This window comes from Salvelinus sp. IW2-2015, linkage group LG6.2 (assembly GCF_002910315.2).
Source record: "Salvelinus sp. IW2-2015 linkage group LG6.2, ASM291031v2, whole genome shotgun sequence".
Classification (NCBI taxonomy): domain Eukaryota; kingdom Metazoa; phylum Chordata; class Actinopteri; order Salmoniformes; family Salmonidae; genus Salvelinus; species Salvelinus sp. IW2-2015.
Genome location: NC_036846.1, coordinates 17804409 through 17824338, shown reverse-complemented (window position 1 = coordinate 17824338; position 19930 = coordinate 17804409). Strand labels below are relative to the sequence as shown.

The window sequence follows — 19930 nt, the reverse complement described above, 5'->3', positions numbered from 1 at the left end:
TGCCCCCTATGCAATACTGGTTTCCGAGCTGTCATAGGTGTGCCTCAGCCGAACGGCTCGTTCCTATACGAGATCTAATCGGTAAACACAGGCATCGAAAAAGACAGTACTGGGTCAGCCCTGTCCTTTGTCGACCTGCCAAGGGCCTTTCGACTCTGTCAATCACGCATTCTTTCGGGCAGATCAACAAGCCTTCATTTCTCAAAATGACTAGCCTCGCCTAGGTGTACACCAACATAACATCTCAGATAGCAGTCAGTGTGTCAACATCGAGGGCCTGTTGTCCGGACCTCGGCAGGTCTCTATGGGTGCTACCACAGCGTTAATTTCGGGCCGACTCTTTTTCTGTATACATCAATGAGTCTGCTCTTGCTGCTGGTGATTCGTCTGATCCCACCTCTGACAACAGACACACCATTCTGGGGTATACTTTGCGGCCCTTTTTGGACACGTGTTAACTGACCCCCAAAGCGAGCTTCAACGCCAACAACACTTCTTCCGTGGCCTTCACAGACTCGCTTAATGCTAGAAAACTAAATGGCGTGCTTCTTCAATCCGGATCGCTACCGCCCGGCCTAGCATCACTAGCTCTGACGTCTGACTTAGAAATGATAGCGGACAACTACAAATCACCTGTGTCTGGTTAGGACTAGTATACTCTCCCTTCAGACGTCACAGTTAAGGGCATCCCAATTCCAAAATTGAAATGGTTAAGATAATAAATGTGCTTCCTACTTTTCTCGTCAAGCTCGCAAAAGGCCGTGCTTGCACTCAATGCTTGACCATGATAGCTATAACCTCCTACTATAAAAATCTGATCTGATCTGAGCAGCTGCAGCGAATCTCGACTTGACTTGCAGTCGCGATAAAATATTATATAATTAATTACATAACAAAACTTAGGCCTCAACACTCTACTCAGCCATATTCGGGATCTGACATCACAGTGCTATATAGTACGTTTGTTACCCAAAGCAGAGGCCGAATACTTAGCCTCGACCACTGCGAAACCTGTACTATTTAGACTCATCCAAGAACATTGGCTAAGCCCTCGTACATATTCGGTCGCGCAAACCCAGCCATGGGCTTCCAGGTAGTCTAACGATGTTCTTTATGCCTAGGTAACATGTCAAACGCCTTATATCTCAGCTCCACCTTGGTCTGAACCACTAGCAACATCCCACCTGTAGCACGCGCTCAGCAGGTACTATTCACTGTCATCGCCGCCAAGCATACACCTTTGGCCGACCTTTCCTTCCAGTTCTGCTGTGGAACACATGACTGGGAACAAGTTGGTAGATTCAGCGAAGGTGGATCTCAGTCTCTTTATCCTCCCTCAAACATCTTAGCTCTTCTATGTCTAGTCATGAGAACGCAGTCTGAGTACTAACACTCGCCACTGACCGGCTCCCCATGCTGTAAATAGCCCACCCAACTACCTCATCTCCATATTGTTATTTGTTTTGCTCTTTTGCACCCCAGTATCTCTACTTGTACATCTATCACTCCAGTGTTAATGCTAAATTGTAATTATTTCGCCACTATGGCTTATTTATTGCCTTACCTCTCTAATCTTACTACATTTGCACACACTGTATATATATATATCTGTGTTGTTGTTTGTGTCGCACTGCTTTGCTTTATCTTGGCCAGGTCGCAGTTGTAAATGAGAACTTGTTCTCAACTGGCCTACCTTGTTAAATAAAGGTGAAATAAAYTAAAAATTCACTTCAAATCTTTTTCCAGAGCTGATCTGATTGGTCCAAAGATGCCTCCATCCAGAGGGTTGTAGTGAAGTTTACCCCAGCTAGTCACAGGGGCTCTGGCGGGGCCGGGGGCTCTGTTGGGGCTGTGGGGCTCTGACAGGGCCTAGTGGCCTGGTTGGAGAGGGAGATGTCGGTCAGCACATAGCCAGAGCCCTGCATGCCGCCTTCTGCAAGATTGAGAAAAGAACAGAAGGCGGCCCAGGGGGGACCCCTCCACCCAACCCTAAACCCCTTTTAAAAATAGAGGGGGAAGAGGTCAGCAGGGAGTCTTGAATGTTGTTGGAGGGACSTAAAGGTGGAAAAGAGACTGCTGCTGTGCTCCAGGAGAGGAAGCGAGGGAGCAGAGCAGAGGACGGAGGAGGAAGCGCTCACTGTGTGAGCCCAGTGTGCTGGAGCAGGAGTGAGGGATGCATGGAGGTGATGGAGYAGGGGATACAGCGATGACCGACGACCTTCACTCTGTCAACCCGGCTGGTTAGCGTGATAAATGGAGGTAGAGAGAAGTTTCAGACACCGCTGTTCATAAAGCATAAAACACGCGGATGGCCCATTTTGAAATGTCAGCTCCTATTCTGCTGTGGCTCAGCAGATGCCTATAAGTTTGCTTGTAAAATATGGAGGAATTCTCTCCCCCCTTCTTTCGGGCTCAATGAACAGAGGTCCTGTCGGCGTTGCTGCTGGGAATTGGAGTTCCTCTCATGTTGTGCCCGAGAGTAATTGGAGTGCGTCCCCCCCTTTCCGTGTTTAGAAACAGTTCTCAAAGAGAGGGTGAAGTTTTAGAAGGCTTGAAAGCGGCCCGAGATCTCTTCTGTGCTAAATCTTCCACCCCCACCCCGGGCCTGGAAGAACACTGAGACTGGTGACGCTGCCATGGCTGAACATGGCTGGAGAACACACTGACTGGTGGAGCTGCCATGCTGAACACTGGCCTGGAGAACACACTGACTGGTGGAAGCTGCCATGGGCTGAACACTGGCGTGGAGAACAAACTGACTGGTGGAGCTGCCATGGCTGAACACTGGGCCTGAGACACACCTGACTGGTGAGCTGCCATGGCTGAACACTGGCCTGGAGAACACACTGACTGTGGAGCTGCCATGGCTGAACACTGGCCTGGAGAACACACTGACTGGTGAAGCTGCCATGGCTGAACACTGGGGCCTGGAGAACACACTGACTGGTGACGCTGCCATGGCTGAAACTGGGCCTGGAGAAACACACTGACTGGTGGAGCTGCCATGGCTGAATCACTGGGGGCCTTTGGAGAACACACTACTGGGGGGAGCTGCCATGGCTGAACACTGGGCCTGGAGAACACACTGACTGGTGGAGCTGCCATGGCTGAACACTGGGCCTGGAGAACACACTGACTGGGTAGTGTGCGTACCTGCGTGGGTTGTCGATGTTGGTGTGTGCACGTATGTGCATAGGTCTGTGTGCTTTATGTATCTGTGGGTCGGATATGCCCCTCTTTGGGTCAGTCCAAGGTTGTATAGAACTGTACGAGACTAATGGATACACGTCCTCTAACTCGGAATCCCTGTCAAGTGTGTCATGTCATGTTTGCTACATCACTCAAGAGTTGCATCAACAATGGAGCTCAAAGTCTTGATTAGCCACTCTTAAACCAAACACAACCTAGTCACATAGGCTAAACTGGTCAGTATAGCCATAACAAATAGGCTTTAGAAGGAGACAAGTAGCATTAGCACTAAAATACCTCAGTGGAAATGGGGGGGAATGGGTACCCTACTTGAGCAAATGGCTGCACTGTTTGTGGTTATCGTGATTTTGTGATTAATCACTTGTATCCAAGCACATACGTTCCCAGACATATACTTTACTGTACACATGCTTCCATACATTAGTGTTCCCTCTTAGTGTGTTGCCAGTTCACCCTGTTATAAATCTAAATTTTTTTGTTCCATGGTTGAATTCCAATATCAAATGTGATACTATGCTCACTGTATGATGTAGCTGTTACCGCAGCACACCCCAGCGCTTGCAAGCCTGTGTGCTGTTTTATGGCCCCGATCAGGAATGGGCACACTCATGTGGAGAAGTCCTGACAGCTGCACTCCTCCCTGTCTCCTCTCTCTTGTTCAATTTCTCTACCTCTTTAGCCCCCCCCCATCTCTCTCTCTCTCTCTCTCTCTCTCTCTCTGTCTCTGTCTCTCTGTCTCTCTGTCTCTCTGTGTGTGTGTGCCGGTCAGCTTTGAAACCTGAGGCCTTTCTCCCCAAATATTGTCCTTCAAGCTTGGGTTTCAGAGCTTTGTTATGCCAGGAGAGGGTTGCATGGTCCCGTTCATGCCCTTAGTTATCTAACCCTCCTCACCTGACCCCTCCCAAGCCTCATTCATGACCACTAGGTCACTCCTGCGTTGCATAATGCTCATGCCCGGCCGAGCCATCTGTTCAATGCATTAGGTGTGACCACCTTCGGGTGGAAGGGCCCACCTAGGTCTCGTAACCCAGTTCATACCCTCGATCTCGTACACGGCCGGAAGTGGATACCTATGAGTCTCACACACTGACCTCACTCTTCAGACCACACCAGTCCGCCGGAGTCTACCACTCCCATGGGCAAACAGGGCGACTTTCCACCCTTCTTTATGAGTTTTCCTTTACAATCGTTTGAGTCACTTCATAGTTATGGGCTGTTAGTCATACAGGAGAATATACAGGACAATGTTGATCCCCAATAATGGAAGTGAGGCCAGAGTAAAAAAAAATGGGAACCATTTATCCTACTGCCCAAAGAAATATTACCAGGTTATCAGGTTTCATCCATGTTGTTTTGAGCAGTCTTATTTCCATTAACCAAGCCCATGGCCCCAGAACTTCATGCTCGCAATCCTCTTTTATAAGCACATCCATACCTGTTCCGGTCACTCTTGGAAATTGATCCTTGTTTGGGGTTTCATTTCCTGATGGGTTTGGCATCTGGGAAATGGTTGGAGAAGTTTTCTCCAGATGCACAGATGATGTCACCACGACTAGGTCCATCTCCATCCTGGGCTTTCCTGAGTGCAGGAAGTTGGCTATAGCCGCCCCTATTAGAGGGCACTTCATCTTCCTGGCCATCCTCAATATTTATGGCATTTCAACATCGCTTGTCATCATAGCACTATATCACACACYACTCGAGAATGCATCCATTCACGTCCCAAACCTTTTGCTCGGTTTGGGGTTTTAGTAATCGCATCTTGGCCGGGCATCTGGATAGTCTGTCCAATAGGCATGTAAAACACAGGTCAAACATGGAGGACAGCTGCTTTACGGCAGCTTAATAAGAGAACGGAGAGTGGAGAGAGCAGGGGCTTATCTTTTTAACAGCCCTTATTGATTTAGGGACTTATAAAAGATGGGGCCTCCGAGGACGCACACAAGCCAGGTTACGACTTAGGACTTTCGAATGGGCTTTCAAGCACAGCGCTCACCTGAGATCTGTGGAAATCGTATCTAGCAGGGACCCGTATGCGCTTCTTGGTTTCCGACATGAAACGCAGAGGATGGCGGATCCAAATGACATATGTCTAGGGTGTCTGTCCTCACGGGAGCCCATACATACGAGCCTTCGCTCCAGCAGATGATCCGAGGAATCACTCTTTATTGGGGAAATTATATAGAGGTTCAGTGCATTCCCAAGCCAAACACCACCCATCCGCCAGCACACCCTAAGCCTTAGAATAACAGTCTCTTATTTAAGGCCCTATTTACCATTTGAAGAGTAATTCTGAGTTTGAAACATAAAACCAACAGAGGGGTAAATGTAGTATCCATATTATTCAAGTCGGCAGTTATTAAAATCATCCAGGTTTAATCAGCATATGGAAATATTCCTGGCTTACAGTTTGAAGAAATTCAGCTGGCTAGGGACATTCCTGAAAAATTGCTCGTAAACCCAGACGAATGTACAGTACTTGGTTGCTGAGAAKGAAATGATGGAACTGTGCAGTGAGAGAGTAGAATCCTTCTTTTCTCTTTCCTATGTTATTGGTATTAATGCCGTGTGACGTTATGCTTTTCCAAATGAACCATCAAACCATTTCTAATGGAGTATGCCTTATGTATTGTTGTGTATATTTATTTTCTTATGATGTTCTATCATCTAGCAAATGTAAATTGGCTTGACAAGTTTGAATAATCTTTACCATATGTCATAATAGCACTGTAAAAATTATAAAGGGATCGATGATGAGGTCAATGAAATCACTGGAGAATAGGGTTGCCGAGCATCGTGTTCTATCAAAAGCATTTCATTGATAACCATATTTAATTTTCTTCATTGTAATTTGTATCATATATTCTGTCTAGATAGTTCTAATGATGAGAAAATGTGTGCCTTTTCAGGCAACCAGGGAGACCCTCAGCCACCACTGTGGAATGCTGGGAGACGCCCTTTACAAGGAGAACGATTTCGCTCTCATCATCGACGGAAATACGCTAAAATACGCCCTCACYTTTGGAGCACGGCAYTACTTCCTAGACCTTGCCTTGTCCTGTAAAGCCGTGATATGCTGCAGGTAAGGCCCAGTCACCTATAACAGCATTACACTATAGCGTGTGTACATAGTACATGKATTCAACTTCATAAGTTACCCATTTACTGTTCGAAAAGTGTTAAAACCACACAGTAGACACACTGTACTCCGGTTCAGACGCTCATTGGATGTTTCCTGTTGAGAGAACTGAGAACCAAGACTCCAAGTACAGAGAATCCCAAAGTTGTTAGTTCAGTTGGCATTAAATCGGCGTACAATTTTAGCCTAATGTACCGTAGGAGCAAATCAGGACAAACCTGAGCATTCAAAGGTTTATGCTCTGCCCTGAAAGGTAATCATTTAGTGTGTAGTTCATGTATTTTACAAGAGCAATTTAAAACCTGAGGTAGTCCCCAAAAAAATGGTAACGTTAGAATTACGAAGGTACCGGCGTGTATTGATTTGCACTTGCCGCATAAATAAAGTGCTGGAGGCTGTGAAGAGGTCTGGACAGAAATCAGTGCCACGTTTCTTAGGGACAACAAACTACATACAGGTGCCACACTGCCATGATCCAATACAAGACATCAGCTTTTTTTTGTGCTACTTTCTCTCGTTTTACAGCACCCTGAGCGCTATCAGACCTTGGGAGATGAACAAGGAGGTCTCTTTAAGCATGTAGAAAAAACAMAAACCTGTCTCACAGGGTTGGGCTAACCCTAACCACGACATCCAGTTTGCAACACCTTCTCTTGGGAGTTTTTGTACTGTAGCTGTACATCATGGGGTGCATCTCAAATGGCATCTCAAATTCCCTGGTCAGAAATAGTGCACTATATAGGGAATAGGGTGCCATTTTGGATGCATACCATATCTTTGACCCGGGCCAAGGCAAAGAAAGCTCTGTAGCTTGGAGCTCCGGAAGCCTGTAAGACTCAGCCTGTCATTTCAGGGGTAAAAGTTGGAGAGCTCGAAAAAGGAGGAACCACAGGAAGTGGGAGATCCATCACTTGACGAGTGGTTTTACAGGCGCAGGCAGCCAGGGAGGTCAGCCAGGGGTCAGGGGTGGATGAGATCCGCAGACACGGGGAATTCGTCAAGAATTATCATCCAGAAAATGTTTAATTGCTTGTGTAATACCTAAAGCGACATTGTTTGAAAGACGTCGTTTCGAGTACAGCCTCGGCCTTGTGTTTTGTTGTAAGTCGACTCGGCATCAACCCACCTTTGTAACTCCCTTTTTTTGTTCTTTAGTTTGAGGAAAGCATTACGTAATGAACTGTACAGAATGCTTTCTTTTGTATTAATCCGCATTGTCTAGATGTCTGCACCTCGCTTAGATTGGTCAGTTCTGGAAAATGGCGGAAATTGTCAAATCTGTTTTTCATACTCCCKAAAAAATAAGAATTTCCATGAAAACGGACAGTTAAACCAAGCATATCCCATCTCATTCTAACGTCCTGCGTCACGTTCTACTCTCCTTTAGGGTGTCTCCGCTGCAGAAGTCTGAGGTGGTGGAGATGGTGAAGAAGCAGGTGAAGGTGATCACACTCGCCATCGGCGACGGCGCCAACGATGTGGGAATGATCCAGACGGCACACGTGGGCGTGGGCATCTCTGGCAACGAGGGCCTGCAGGCCGCGAACTCCTCCGACTACTCTATCGCACAGGTGAGSGCTCCGGAGTGAAGCTTCTCCTAGGTACAGATCTAGGATCCGCTTCCCCTCCCCCAATCCTAACATTAACCATTAGTGGGGAAAATGTCAACCTGACCCCGTCTAGGGGCATCTCATTACTCCCACAGGGGAGGAGTTTGGAAGGAGTGTTAGGGTTCAAGGGGTTTACTTTGTGCAGGTGTGCTAGTATCACTGGATCAGATGGGTCATCTTAGCTTACCCAGGTGAGCAGCAGCAGGACAGGCATCTGTTGACATCTTATTCTATAGCCACAGTTAGGAACTGATATAGAAACCCTATCTTGAAAATCCTAATGTATACGCATTACTCTATCAGTAACCAGTTTGTCTGAAAATCATCTTGCATAAGCAGCATTGTGCCGGTAACAAAAGCGACAGGGTTTATCTACTGCATCGTTATCTACTGCATCATGGGTTGTTTTTTCCTTCAGTCTCCTTCCATTATTTTGTTGTATGTGCTGCCTATGCCTGTACATATAGCCACAGGGCCTGTGAGCGAGCCAAGGCCAGTTTACTAAAGCGCGATGCTGTCTCCATAGCATCGGATTACTCTGACAAAGACTGTCTTGTCTTAAGTGCCCCCATTATCTATCTACATGACATTCAGAATGACGAATGCAGACGGCTTCATTTAATCGGTTTAGGTTGCATCCCGGTAACGTATCGAATTACCTTCCAGGCGTGTTTCACCCACATTGGCATGTATCAGTGTTCTTTCTTCAATTTACTGTGTAATAAAATCGACCTTTGCAGTTGCAATAGATATTTCCTTGAATTGTACTATACAGGCCACAGCCCTGTCCAGACTCACTCCAATGTATATATTTATATATAGACTGTAGCATCATAGCTGCATAGCAAGACAGTTCAGCWTTACACTACCTGAATACAATGCACAGTACAATAGTGTCCATTTACTTAGAAATCTATTTTGTGAGGTCAGCTATACATTCTAGTTCTATGTGATTGAGATCTACAAACAGCACTGTGAAACTTGTTCTGAGATCAGCTGAATGACGTTCAGGGCCCAGGCACCTCTGCTGTCCATCCGTCATCAGCTCATGGCTGTGGGAATACAGGCCGTTTGATCCCAGAGTGCCGGGGTCAGCAGAGCAGAATCCTCTTAAATTTTTTAATTTGCTATGTAATACAGTCTCCTCCTACTGTTTCTCTGAAAGACGACTTGGCCGTTAAAATAATCACAATTCTGTTGGCGTTTGACTTCATAAAGGCCTATATGTTACATAAAAGTAAATTACTTAAAGTTACATGCAACTCAAGGTCCATAGAACTGGAAAACAGAATGAGATGTTGAGCTTCCCTACAGCAGCGTTACAGTATGTGCATTGTTTCTAAAAGCTAAGCTTGACGGTAACCAAGACAAAACAGTTCCCCWAGAGCAACCTTCTCAATCTAATCAACGTTATCAAAAAGCGATTACACGAATATGACGTATGCCGCATGCCCCAAATAGTAGGATTATCAGAAACCCATTAAAGTATTATGTTGAGCCATGGGAGAGTGTTCCCCCTCTCTGCCTCTCCCCTTTTCAACAACTTAAGGCAAAACTAAGCCCAAGCTGTGACAAAAAATGCCTGGAATGTGTCCGTGAAGACCTTGCCCTCAACTCCCTTCTGGCCCTTCAGTTTCCTGCTTTCAAACGATGATAAGATTGTTCCTTTATTTAATCCAAGAGTTCCTCTCAAATGCTTTTTTTTTTCTCAAGGCAATGCCCCGGTCCTGGGTTGTCCAGGAACACTGTATATAAACTGTATAATGCCTGTCTTACAACTTTTAGGTTATTCATTTATCTTGGCCCTTCTCCTCCCTTCCCTCCCACGCAGTTCAAATACTTGAAGAATCTTTTGCTGGTCCACGGCGCCTGGAATTACAACCGCGTATCCAAGTGTATCCTGTATTGCTTCTACAAGAACATTGTCCTGTACATCATCGAGGTAAGTCATGCAGCTCTCGACACGAACAGCCTCAGTAGGGTTCCCAGGGCAGTGGTAAGGCAGTAAACTAGATTGGTATATAAAAGGTGGATTTTCCGCATGACATTACCAGCTTAAAGTGAAGGGATTTTCCTCTTTAGTATATTTTTATGACTAGGCCTATGCCCTGTATGCTAGTTTGCCAATTTGTCTCTGTCTATATACAGATATATATATAACATATMAATAAAACAGATTCCATGTATATTCCGCTTTACTGACAGCCAGTCGCCAAGAATCCATTGGCAGTTTTTAGAAAGCTGCAGTATAGATAATAGGAATGCTGCTCACCATGTTAWACCTCTTTGCCTCCGTGGTCTGGGATGGCATTTGACAGAAGCCAGACCTCGTGCTGATAGCAGCTTCAGATCTACCAACAAGAGTGACCTGACAAGCTGAGGGCTTGCTATCAGCACCAACTTTATCACAGGGTGCTTGGATGCTTTCATCTATAGCCCAACACACTTGACTGAAGGAAGTTGCACCTCTGGAACAGCTCAATGTTTTTCTGAAAGTCCCTGAAGCAGTGAAGTTGCCAATTTGCTTTTGGTATGACTAATATACATAAATATGTATAAAGTCTGACGTCCCCACAGTAAGGAAACATTATAAATATACTCAGTTCTCATCAGTCAATACTTTTTTCAACAACAGTTTTTCAAAAACAGTTTTTCAAAAACACCCCGTCTCTTTTGGCTGGCAATCCTTTTGCCCGAAATGTCTGTCCCTCTGGGGAGCCAGTGATACAGACACAGTGAATTACACACTCCCCTCTCCCCCTGAGTGAGACATCACTGTGTGCTCCCAGGCGCACTGGAAGATTAGACAAGGGTCTTCTGGGCCCAATCATCCTGATGATGTCATGAGAATGTCACCACTACTGACAAAATGCTCCCGGCGCATTACAGAGACCGTAGGGTTGTACGCTGTAAGCGACACAACCCGTACAGAAATATGTGCCATCTTTTTCTGGGCCACTTGATCTTTGAACTCCTTTTTCATCTTGGTTTTGGTTTATGTGCTGCGGTAAATCTCGGCGTAACCCAAAGGATTCCAGCATGTATGCATCTAGTCTTTGTATGACTATAGAAAACATGTCTTTCAATGGAAGACCGTTTCCTCTAACTTTGCGCTGTTGGGACATGACTTCTGAGAGACTGATGTCCAAGATAACATAACCATTTTCAATGGTAGTAATCTGCCTTTGTTGACATGGCAACAGGAAACCCATTTTCATAGGGCATCGTAGACGCACAGATCCTTGAATATTGTCTCGTTCACCATTTCCCTTTGACTCAGTGTACACGCTAAGTACAGCTTGGATTTCTGTCAAACCATTTAGGTATAGGATACCAAATGTAAATGAGAAACAAAAATGTAATTCAAATTGCAATCAAGGGCTGCTGCTGCTAGAGGCAAATACACAGTATGGTCAGAAATTAGACCTTTAAATGTAAATGTCAATGGCTTTTGCCCCCTTGGTGTAATCTTGTTGCACCCATTGGGAAACACTCTTTGAACTTGAAATAGTTGGCAAAAATGTTGACATGAATGCAAAAGACCAGAGGTTCTCATCACACACCAGGCCATATGACCCTCTCTCATTCCTGTATGTAAATGATCCATGGACTTGACTAGTGGTGGTTTTCCTGTCTGAATCCCCCCCACTTTATTTAGCCTCTTGTGTCCAGCCACCAGCGCTCTTTCAAATATACCAGTTCCCTTTTCATAAGCAGGTTGTTTCTCTCCGCTTGTCCGCAAGGCGAGTCTCTTCCCAGCACACCTTTTGTTAACGCCCTGAAAATGTAACTCCCCCTTCTCTGTACCCTCCTTCAGGGGATTCATATACATAATAGAGGATTTTCTTCACTGTTTTGCTGCTTTGTAAAGTATAAAACACCCCTGTTTTGTAAGGGCCTGACAGCCAAGACACTAGCATCCCAGGGGAGGGCTAAAAGTTACATTTGTTGCACTAATAGGTTTACTTTTGTAGGCACATGTTTTTACTCTCCCGCTCCCAGGCCATGTCCTTGAATCAGAAACGGGGAGAAAAGTAGAAAAGGGTCATTTAAACATTGTAATTGTCTGTTTCAGTGCGCATTAAAAACGGAATAGCATGGCTAGGAGATTGTATAGAGGACTCTGGCCTGGCCTTCTCTGGTCTCACTTGTTCTGTTCTCTCCTTCTCTGTCTAGCATTAACCTTTGGTGGTTTCAAAAGCATAGAGGMGGAAAGGGTTTTTCAAGGCCATTGTAGGGAAATGTCAGTGTAGACCGAGAGGAAGAGGRGAAGCGAGAGTTTTCATTCTCGCCAAAATCTGTCCAAAATATGCCCAATGCGTTTCTATGGGCTTATTTCGGACCTAAGCTTGTCGCGTGCCTTCCCCCCATTTCGGACAACCACTCCCGTTGGTTAGGGCGGAGACATGACCATCCTTTCATTATATACAGATGTCTGGTGGTGTGAGCAGCAGCAGCTGTGTTTATAATTGCTGTTTTGTTGGGAGCCTGGATGGATGGAGGTTAATTGAGAGTCAGAAAGTGAGGGAGGGACAGGTGGGGCTGCCATTCAATGCCCCAGTCAYGTTTCTCATGGTCTCTCTCTCCCCCAGCTAATGAGCTGTCTTTTTCTGACAGGACACTCATTCAGAGGGAGAACTCTAACTTGACAGAACTTTTAACTTTTTCAAAACTTTGTGAGGTATAGTTGGAGAAAGACCATAATGATCAGAACATTACGGGGGAAATGAGGGAGCTGAAGATACTCTAAAGAGTTATGTTACACACATGCCAAAGGATATTGCAGTCATACAGTACTTTCCTCTGTCTATAATCTTTGCAAAGCTAAACAAACTAAACAAAAACTATTAGAAAAAATGGAAGGATGAGCCACATTCAAAGAAGATACCTTTTCAATGATGTTGCCATAGCGACTTCATTCAAATGTTTGGTCCAGCTGGGCCTACTTGGTTTGATTGACACGTTGTCAAGTGGCCCCAGAGAGACTGATGGACAAGTGGCTTTTATGAGGTAATTACAAGAGGCTCATTCGGCGGGGCTCAGAAAACCTGGAGAACGCCTGGCGCTCGAGAGAGGAGGGCTCCCCTAGTGCAGAGCACAGCCTGCTGACTGGTGCCACACTGTGAATACATCCACCAACCAGGGCCCCATCCAGCATTGTAACACAGGGTGCCCTCRTGTTTAGCACCACACGTTTCCAGCATATTTACTAGCTCCTGTTTCTTCATCCCTCTTTCTCCTTTGCCTTTTTATACGGGGGATAAGGAGTCTGTTGGTATTTTTTCAAGGGTTCTGCATAGGAGCAAAGAGTGCTGTCATTTTGTTGAGGACAAATGTCACTCCTCTCTCCCTCCACCCACTTCTTCCCACAGAGATGCCTACGGAGCTGTGGGATGGCGTCTCAGAATCATTGTTTTTTGATTCTGCTGATGAATTACCAGGGACCTTCTTTATTGGCGGCTTGCTTTCCTTCCTTCCTCCGATCTGTTTTTCAAATGTGCACTGGGAGAGAGAGGTCAGCCGCAGCCCTCTGCTGAGGGGAAWAAATAAGAAGGAAAAACCAGTGCCTGGACCTTTCCCTAATGAGCGAATCAATGCATCTGTCTCAAGAGAGAGGGAGAGCGGGTGAGAGGGGTGCTGGCGGGACCTGAAGGACCAGGCCAAAACACTCAGGCAGAAGCTGTTACAGCATGCTCTGAATAGYCTTCTTTTTAAACTTAGCACAACAATATATCAGCCTGGAGCCCCTCATTGAGCCAGCCCTTAATTAATTCAGCACTTTGACCCGCCCGCTAGGCCAGCCACATCATACTGCCGGTTTAACCTGCTCCATGGCTTTCGCCTCGTCTCACCATAACCCGTAGCAACAGGGCCTATATATTATTTAGTGAAGACAGACCCTTAAACACATATATTTTATTTCTAATGGTAACATGGGACTCAAATCAAATTGTCACATGCTCTGAATACATCAGGTGTAGACTTTACCGTGAAATGTTTACTTACACGCCCTTCCCCAAAAATGCAGATTCCTCTGTGTGAGGGAGCACAATGCCAAACATCTCCGGGGGAGTCACATGTTCTTGTGTGTGTGTGTGTGTGTGTAAAAAAACAGGAGTTGACCACCAGCGTCCCCCACTTTAAAAAAGGAGCATCATGGTAGAAAGGAAAAGGGGATAGCTAGTCAGCTGTGTAACTGAATGCATGCACCTGATGGAGGGAAGATTGGGAGCTGGAAGAGGGGGTGGGGTTTATGGTTTAGGAGCGCACATAGACACACTTGCTTCACTCTCCTCGCCCAAGGGAATGAACAGGAGGGGTGGGCGGGTGACAGACATTTGTTTTGGGAACATTTTCGTGCATTCGCTCGCACGATTGAATGGGAAGGGCTGGTGGATTGGGAATTGGGCGTGTCCAAACCAAGAATTTGTAGCAATTCAGGCCTTCATAATGCAGTTAAATGAAGCGAGGAAATGGTATCTCTTTAGGCTTCGTTTTGCCACTCCCACTAATTCAGTCATTCTTGGTCCCTGTCTCCTGTCCCCCTCCCCAAAGATTGAGAGGCAGTGCCTTCAGAGASTAATGATGTGTTGAGCACAGGTCAGAACTTCAAAATTACCAATATTAGATTATAGAATCATTCTAGCTCTTTTTACATTGCCTGGAAAAACGTTCTTCAATTCCTTTAGTAAAGGGCATATTACTTAATGTCAGGATGTCTTTTTGATTATACCTAATAGAAATACATTATTTTAACCGAAGTTAACGTTATAGGAATTAATGATATTGTATTGTGTAGGTACAGTATGTGCAGTAGGTGTCAATGTGATGTTTCTTTATGGTCATTAGACAGTAAAGAATGTGCCATCAGGGATGGAGGGTAATGGTGTGATATCTGCAGATCCTCTTCGGACACCCATGGACTGATGCTAATTGACTAATGGGGGCACCTCTCTCCATTACTATCAGTGATGGAAAGCATGCATTCAAAGGGGGGAGGGGGAGAGACCACATGCACTTCTATCACTGATGAAGTAACCCAATCTACTGCTTGAAAAAACACCTAAAAMATAAATGTGATATCAGCTGAAAAGGAAAATATTCACTTTGAGTAAAGATGTGAAGCCATTGCCTTTGTGTTGGCAAAATGTTTTAGTTTTTTTTATCTTACCGGTGTCATTAATGACAATCACCTCGCGTCCCTTTCTTCTTCAATGTTGCACTTCTAATGTCCTTTTTTTCACCTTCAGATCTGGTTTGCCTTCGTCAATGGATTCTCTGGTCAGATTCTGTTTGAGCGCTGGTGCATCGGCCTGTACAATGTGGTGAGTGTTAATGTGATTTACATTACTGTGGAAGCGCATGTTATATAATTCTCCTCCCCTGTTGCTCTCTGGCAAGAAAACGAATTTGCCATGGCACTCCAGACGTGATCCCTTTACTGCGGGAAATGTCCCATTTATTTATGACCTGTTGTCAAGTCCATATTCCCCTCGTGCCCCGAACTATGTACCGAATGTGAGAACAACAGCCTTGCATGCCCCTAAAGTGTGTAGTTAGTGAATGCTGTCATTTGTGAATTATAAAGGAACCGGTGGACTAGAGCAGCACACAACCAGCTCTGAGCAACTGGTGTCCCACAGGGTTCTGTGTTGGGTCCCCTCCTATTGAACCAATGTCAAATCAAATTTTATTTGTCACGTGCTTCGTAAACAACAGTTGTGGACTAACAGTGAAATGCTTACGGGCCCTTCCCAACAATGCAGATAGAAAGAAAATAGAGAAATTATAGAAAAGTAAATTGCGTAATAACATATTCATGATGAGTAATGATAGCTTTGCTATCTACACGGGGAGCCAGTACCGAGTCGATGTGCAGGGGTACAAGGTAATTGAGGTAGATATGTACATATAACTAGGAATGTGACAGATTATTAACAGTAGCAGCATTGTATGTGGTGAGTCAAAACAGTTTGTGCAAAAAGGTTCAATGCAGATAGTCCGGATAGCTATTTGGTTAACTACACTGCTCCAAAAAATAAAGGGAACACTTAAACAACACAATGTAACTCCAAGTCAATCACACTTCTGTGAAATCAAACTGTCCACTTAGGAAGCAACACTGATTGACAATAAATGTCACATGCTGTTGTGCAAATGGAATAGACAAAAGGTGGAAATTATAGGCAATTAGCAGCAAACACCACCAATAAAGGAGTGGTTCTGCAGGTGGTGACTACAGACCACTTCTCAGTTCCTATGCTTCCCGGCTGATGTTTTGGTCACTTTTGAATGCTGGCGGTGCTTTCACTCTAGTGGTAGCATGAGACGGAGTCTACAACCCACACAAGTGGCTCAGGTAGTGCAGCTCATCCAGGATGGCACATCAATGCGAGCTGTGGCAAGAAGGTTTGCTGTGTCTGTCAGCGTAGTGTCCAGAGCATGGAGGCGCTACCAGGAGACAGGCCAGTACATCAGGAGACGTGGAGGAGGCCGTAGGAGGCACACCCAGCAGCAAGACTGCTACCTCCGCCTTTGTGCAAGGAGGAGCAGGAGAAGCACTGCCAGAGCCCTGCAAAATGACCTCCTGCAGGCCACAAATGTGCATGTGTCTGCTTAAACGGTCAGAAACAGACTCCATGAGGGTGGTATGAGGCCCGACTCCACCAGGTGGTCTAGAGCTTAAAGTACAAACCAAAATTGTCCATGCATCCATACCGGTATATCATAAAACTTACCGCACAGCCCTAAGGCCCAATTCCTCGTGCCATTAATTCGCAGCCATTACCCCTCATGTGCACATGTAATGCTTGCGCCATGTCGCAAGGACCTGTACACAATTCCTGGAAGCGGGAAAATGTATCCCATTCTCCATGCGCCTGAATACTCACCAGACACTGTCACCCATGAGCATTGTTGATACCTGGATTGAACTTGTACAAAACCAGTGTGTTTCTTCCCACCAATATCCAGCAACTTCGCCAGAGCCATTTGAAGAGGAGTGAGACAACACTTTCCACAATCAAAACAGCCTGATCAACTTATGCAGGAAGAGATGTGTCGCCGCTTGCATGAGGCAAAGGGTGCGTCAACAGCCAGACACGATGACTAGTTTCTGATCCACCCCCTACCTTTTTGTATCTGTCACCAAACAGATGCCAGTATCTGGTAAATCCCAGTCATGTGAAAACCCTAGATTAGAGCGCTACATGAAGTATACTTAGAATTGACTGATTTCCTTATATGAACGTCAACTCAGTAAAAGCGTTGAAATTTTGCATGTTGCGGTCATATTTTTGTTCAGTGTATATTCGGTGCCATTTAGGCAGGCCTGGTGGTCTAATTCATACTGTTAAAGTATGTAGAAACCTAGCGTATGCTCTTTCGGTTAGGCTTCTTTGGAGCATAGTAATAAAATGGGAAAGCAGGCTTTGTAAGACCAGGAGCCAAAAAACAGCTCGCAAACTTACAAGACACAGGTTCATGAACCAAGGCTGGTGGTAAAGGATAGCCTGCTGTGTGTAAGTGTTGCTGTGTACCTCCAGAGCAGGAAAGAAACAGAAGGCCTGCTGGATCACATTCCTTTTCTGATCTCTCCCTGGTGCACTGGCGTGTACATCGCCTCCTCTACCTACACTTCTTCCTCCCCATTCCTCTCTATCCCATGAACATGGTTGCGACCGCATCGCCTGCGTCTACATCCTCTCAGCAGACTGCTTCCTCCTTTCCTCTCTTCTCTCATCCCTTCCTCAAACATTACTCACTCTCTTCCTCTGGTGAAACACTGTTCCCCATAAGCACGGCAATATCGAAGAAGAGCGACATGGCCTGCGCTACGTTTGTCAAAAATAAATTTCTTCCTCCCAAAAATAATCCATTCAGAACTGCATGCATCTGTTAACCTTTTTACCAGTCAATGGGAATTGCTATATCAAGCTGGGCTAAATTGAAATTGTTCTTACAGAAGAAATGCATTAAAAACATATGCATAAACCATAGTTAGCAATGAAAGAACATTTAGGAGATTATGGGTAAAAGTTGATTAGACCAAAGTGAGGACACAAACAGTGGACCTGGACACAAGACTGAATCCAACATTTACACTGTTATGTGATGTTCATTTACATTGTACTGTACTTCTCGCAGCATTTGTTTATAACGAAATGTGAACATACTCTGGCATACAATTAGTACATGATAAGAGTATCCTGGAGAAAATGTGGGGTAGGTGCATCATAAGAGAACAAAATGACAAGGGTTTGAGTGAGAGGACTATACTGTGTCTTCAATTGGCCTCACACACCTCTCAAAGTGTGCACTAGTTCCTACTAATTTCAGTGCACTTTTATACTCAAAGAAAGCTTCAACTCTTGTAGTTGTTGTTGTTCGCAATCCAAAAAAAGTCCAATTTAAATCGCAATCTGGCGTCAGCCATTCATAATTTTGGTGCACATAGAAAAAGGAGGTTAGAGTGCATACAAGAGCGTGTCCACTGGCAAATGTTCTTCACAATAGACAAACAGGCACATTGTGTTCAGAACAACCAGGGTCTGATTTACATCTGAACGTAACGTCACACATAAGTGATCAGAACGTTGACACTGTAGTATGACAAGTTTAACCGTTTTTACAGTAGTTTATTGATATGGAAATGTGAAGTCCACATTTGGACTCACAGTGTTTGTTTGCGTTGCATATGACATAAAGCTGTAATTATATAATCACTCAATGTCTTCATTTTCAAAAATGACACAGGAGTCCTCTTAAGTTACAAGATTCCCTCACTCAGACAACAAAAACTGTCAACGTTCCTGACCTTGTTTGCCTTTTGTACTATGTGTTTAGGGGTCCAGGACGTGAGCTGGGGGGCGAGTCTGTGTTTGTTTCTATGTAAGTTGTCATGTAATTGACCTTTGTACTGTTCTCAATCAGAGCAGGTTTGACGTTTGCCTGTGATTGAGGAAAACATAATATAGGTAGGTGGTTTCAACATTGTTGTTGTGGGTGTTGTCTATCCTGTGTCCGTAATATGTTACCACACGGGACTGTATCGTTTGTTTTTGTCTAGTCGTTACCTGTTCGTTGCGTTCTTCGTTATATGTAAGTTCACATGTTTAGGTCAGTCTTACGTCGTTTGTTATTTTGGTAATTACTCAAGTGTTATTTCGTGTTTTGTCGTTTGTTTAAATAAATCATTTCATGTCACATTTCACGCTGCGCTTTGGTCCAATCTCTCACCTAAAGCACGGGACCGTACAAAAACATTGCAAAAGATGCCCAATTTAGCAGGAGAGATGGAACGGCAGACCAACGTCCTTGTCGGCAACGGTCTCAAAGTCAAGAATGCTCTTGAGTCAAAACCTTACGGCAGAGCCAGAGCGGCTGACGTCAGTATAACATGTTACTGTACAACCATCGTTTATCAGTGCCAAATCTGCCATTTCACCATATACAGGTACGAGTGTAAAGGCTAATTAACAGAATTATTGGATTTAGCTTTTTGTGTGTCTTGAAAATAGGCTATCTCATTAGACTACTTCTGCTCTATTTGGCTTGGCCTGAGAACCTTGGTTCATATCATCACGGGGGATTTCATACATGGACGACACCAGATGGAGAAACCAGATAGTGAGAAAGATACAGCCAGCTCTGCACTTCTGCTACGACAAAACCTCACCACCACACCAGTGATATAATTACACGGCTGAAAAATGAAACTGGCTATATAGGTCAATATAGCGTACTGGATGTGGCATGAAAATCCAAAAATCATACAAAAAGTCTCTACCAAAACCACATAGTGTAAAGAGAACATCTCTGACGATGGATCAGCGCTAGATCAGCCCGTATGCGTTGCAACCTTGTGGCATTAGACTTTACCATACATCATGTCTGTAAGAAAGTAGTAGAGCGCATCATTACACGCACAGCATTACAGAGCCAACAGTCTCTTTCCAAACCTATTCAGGTT

At 45.0% G+C, this 19930-nt stretch overlaps 1 protein-coding gene across 1 annotated transcript in view; it reads left to right on the top strand.

Annotated features, from left to right (window-relative positions):
• Window positions 1–19930, top strand: part of atp8a1 (ATPase phospholipid transporting 8A1) — a 222843-nt gene that overhangs the window by 166716 nt on the left and 36197 nt on the right. Inside the window, exons 26-29 of the mRNA XM_070444153.1 lie at window positions 6120–6292; window positions 7737–7920; window positions 9791–9901; window positions 15210–15284. Coding sequence (XP_070300254.1) covers window positions 6120–6292; window positions 7737–7920; window positions 9791–9901; window positions 15210–15284 — 543 coding nt within the window. The remainder of the gene's footprint in view (window positions 1–6119; window positions 6293–7736; window positions 7921–9790; window positions 9902–15209; window positions 15285–19930) is intronic.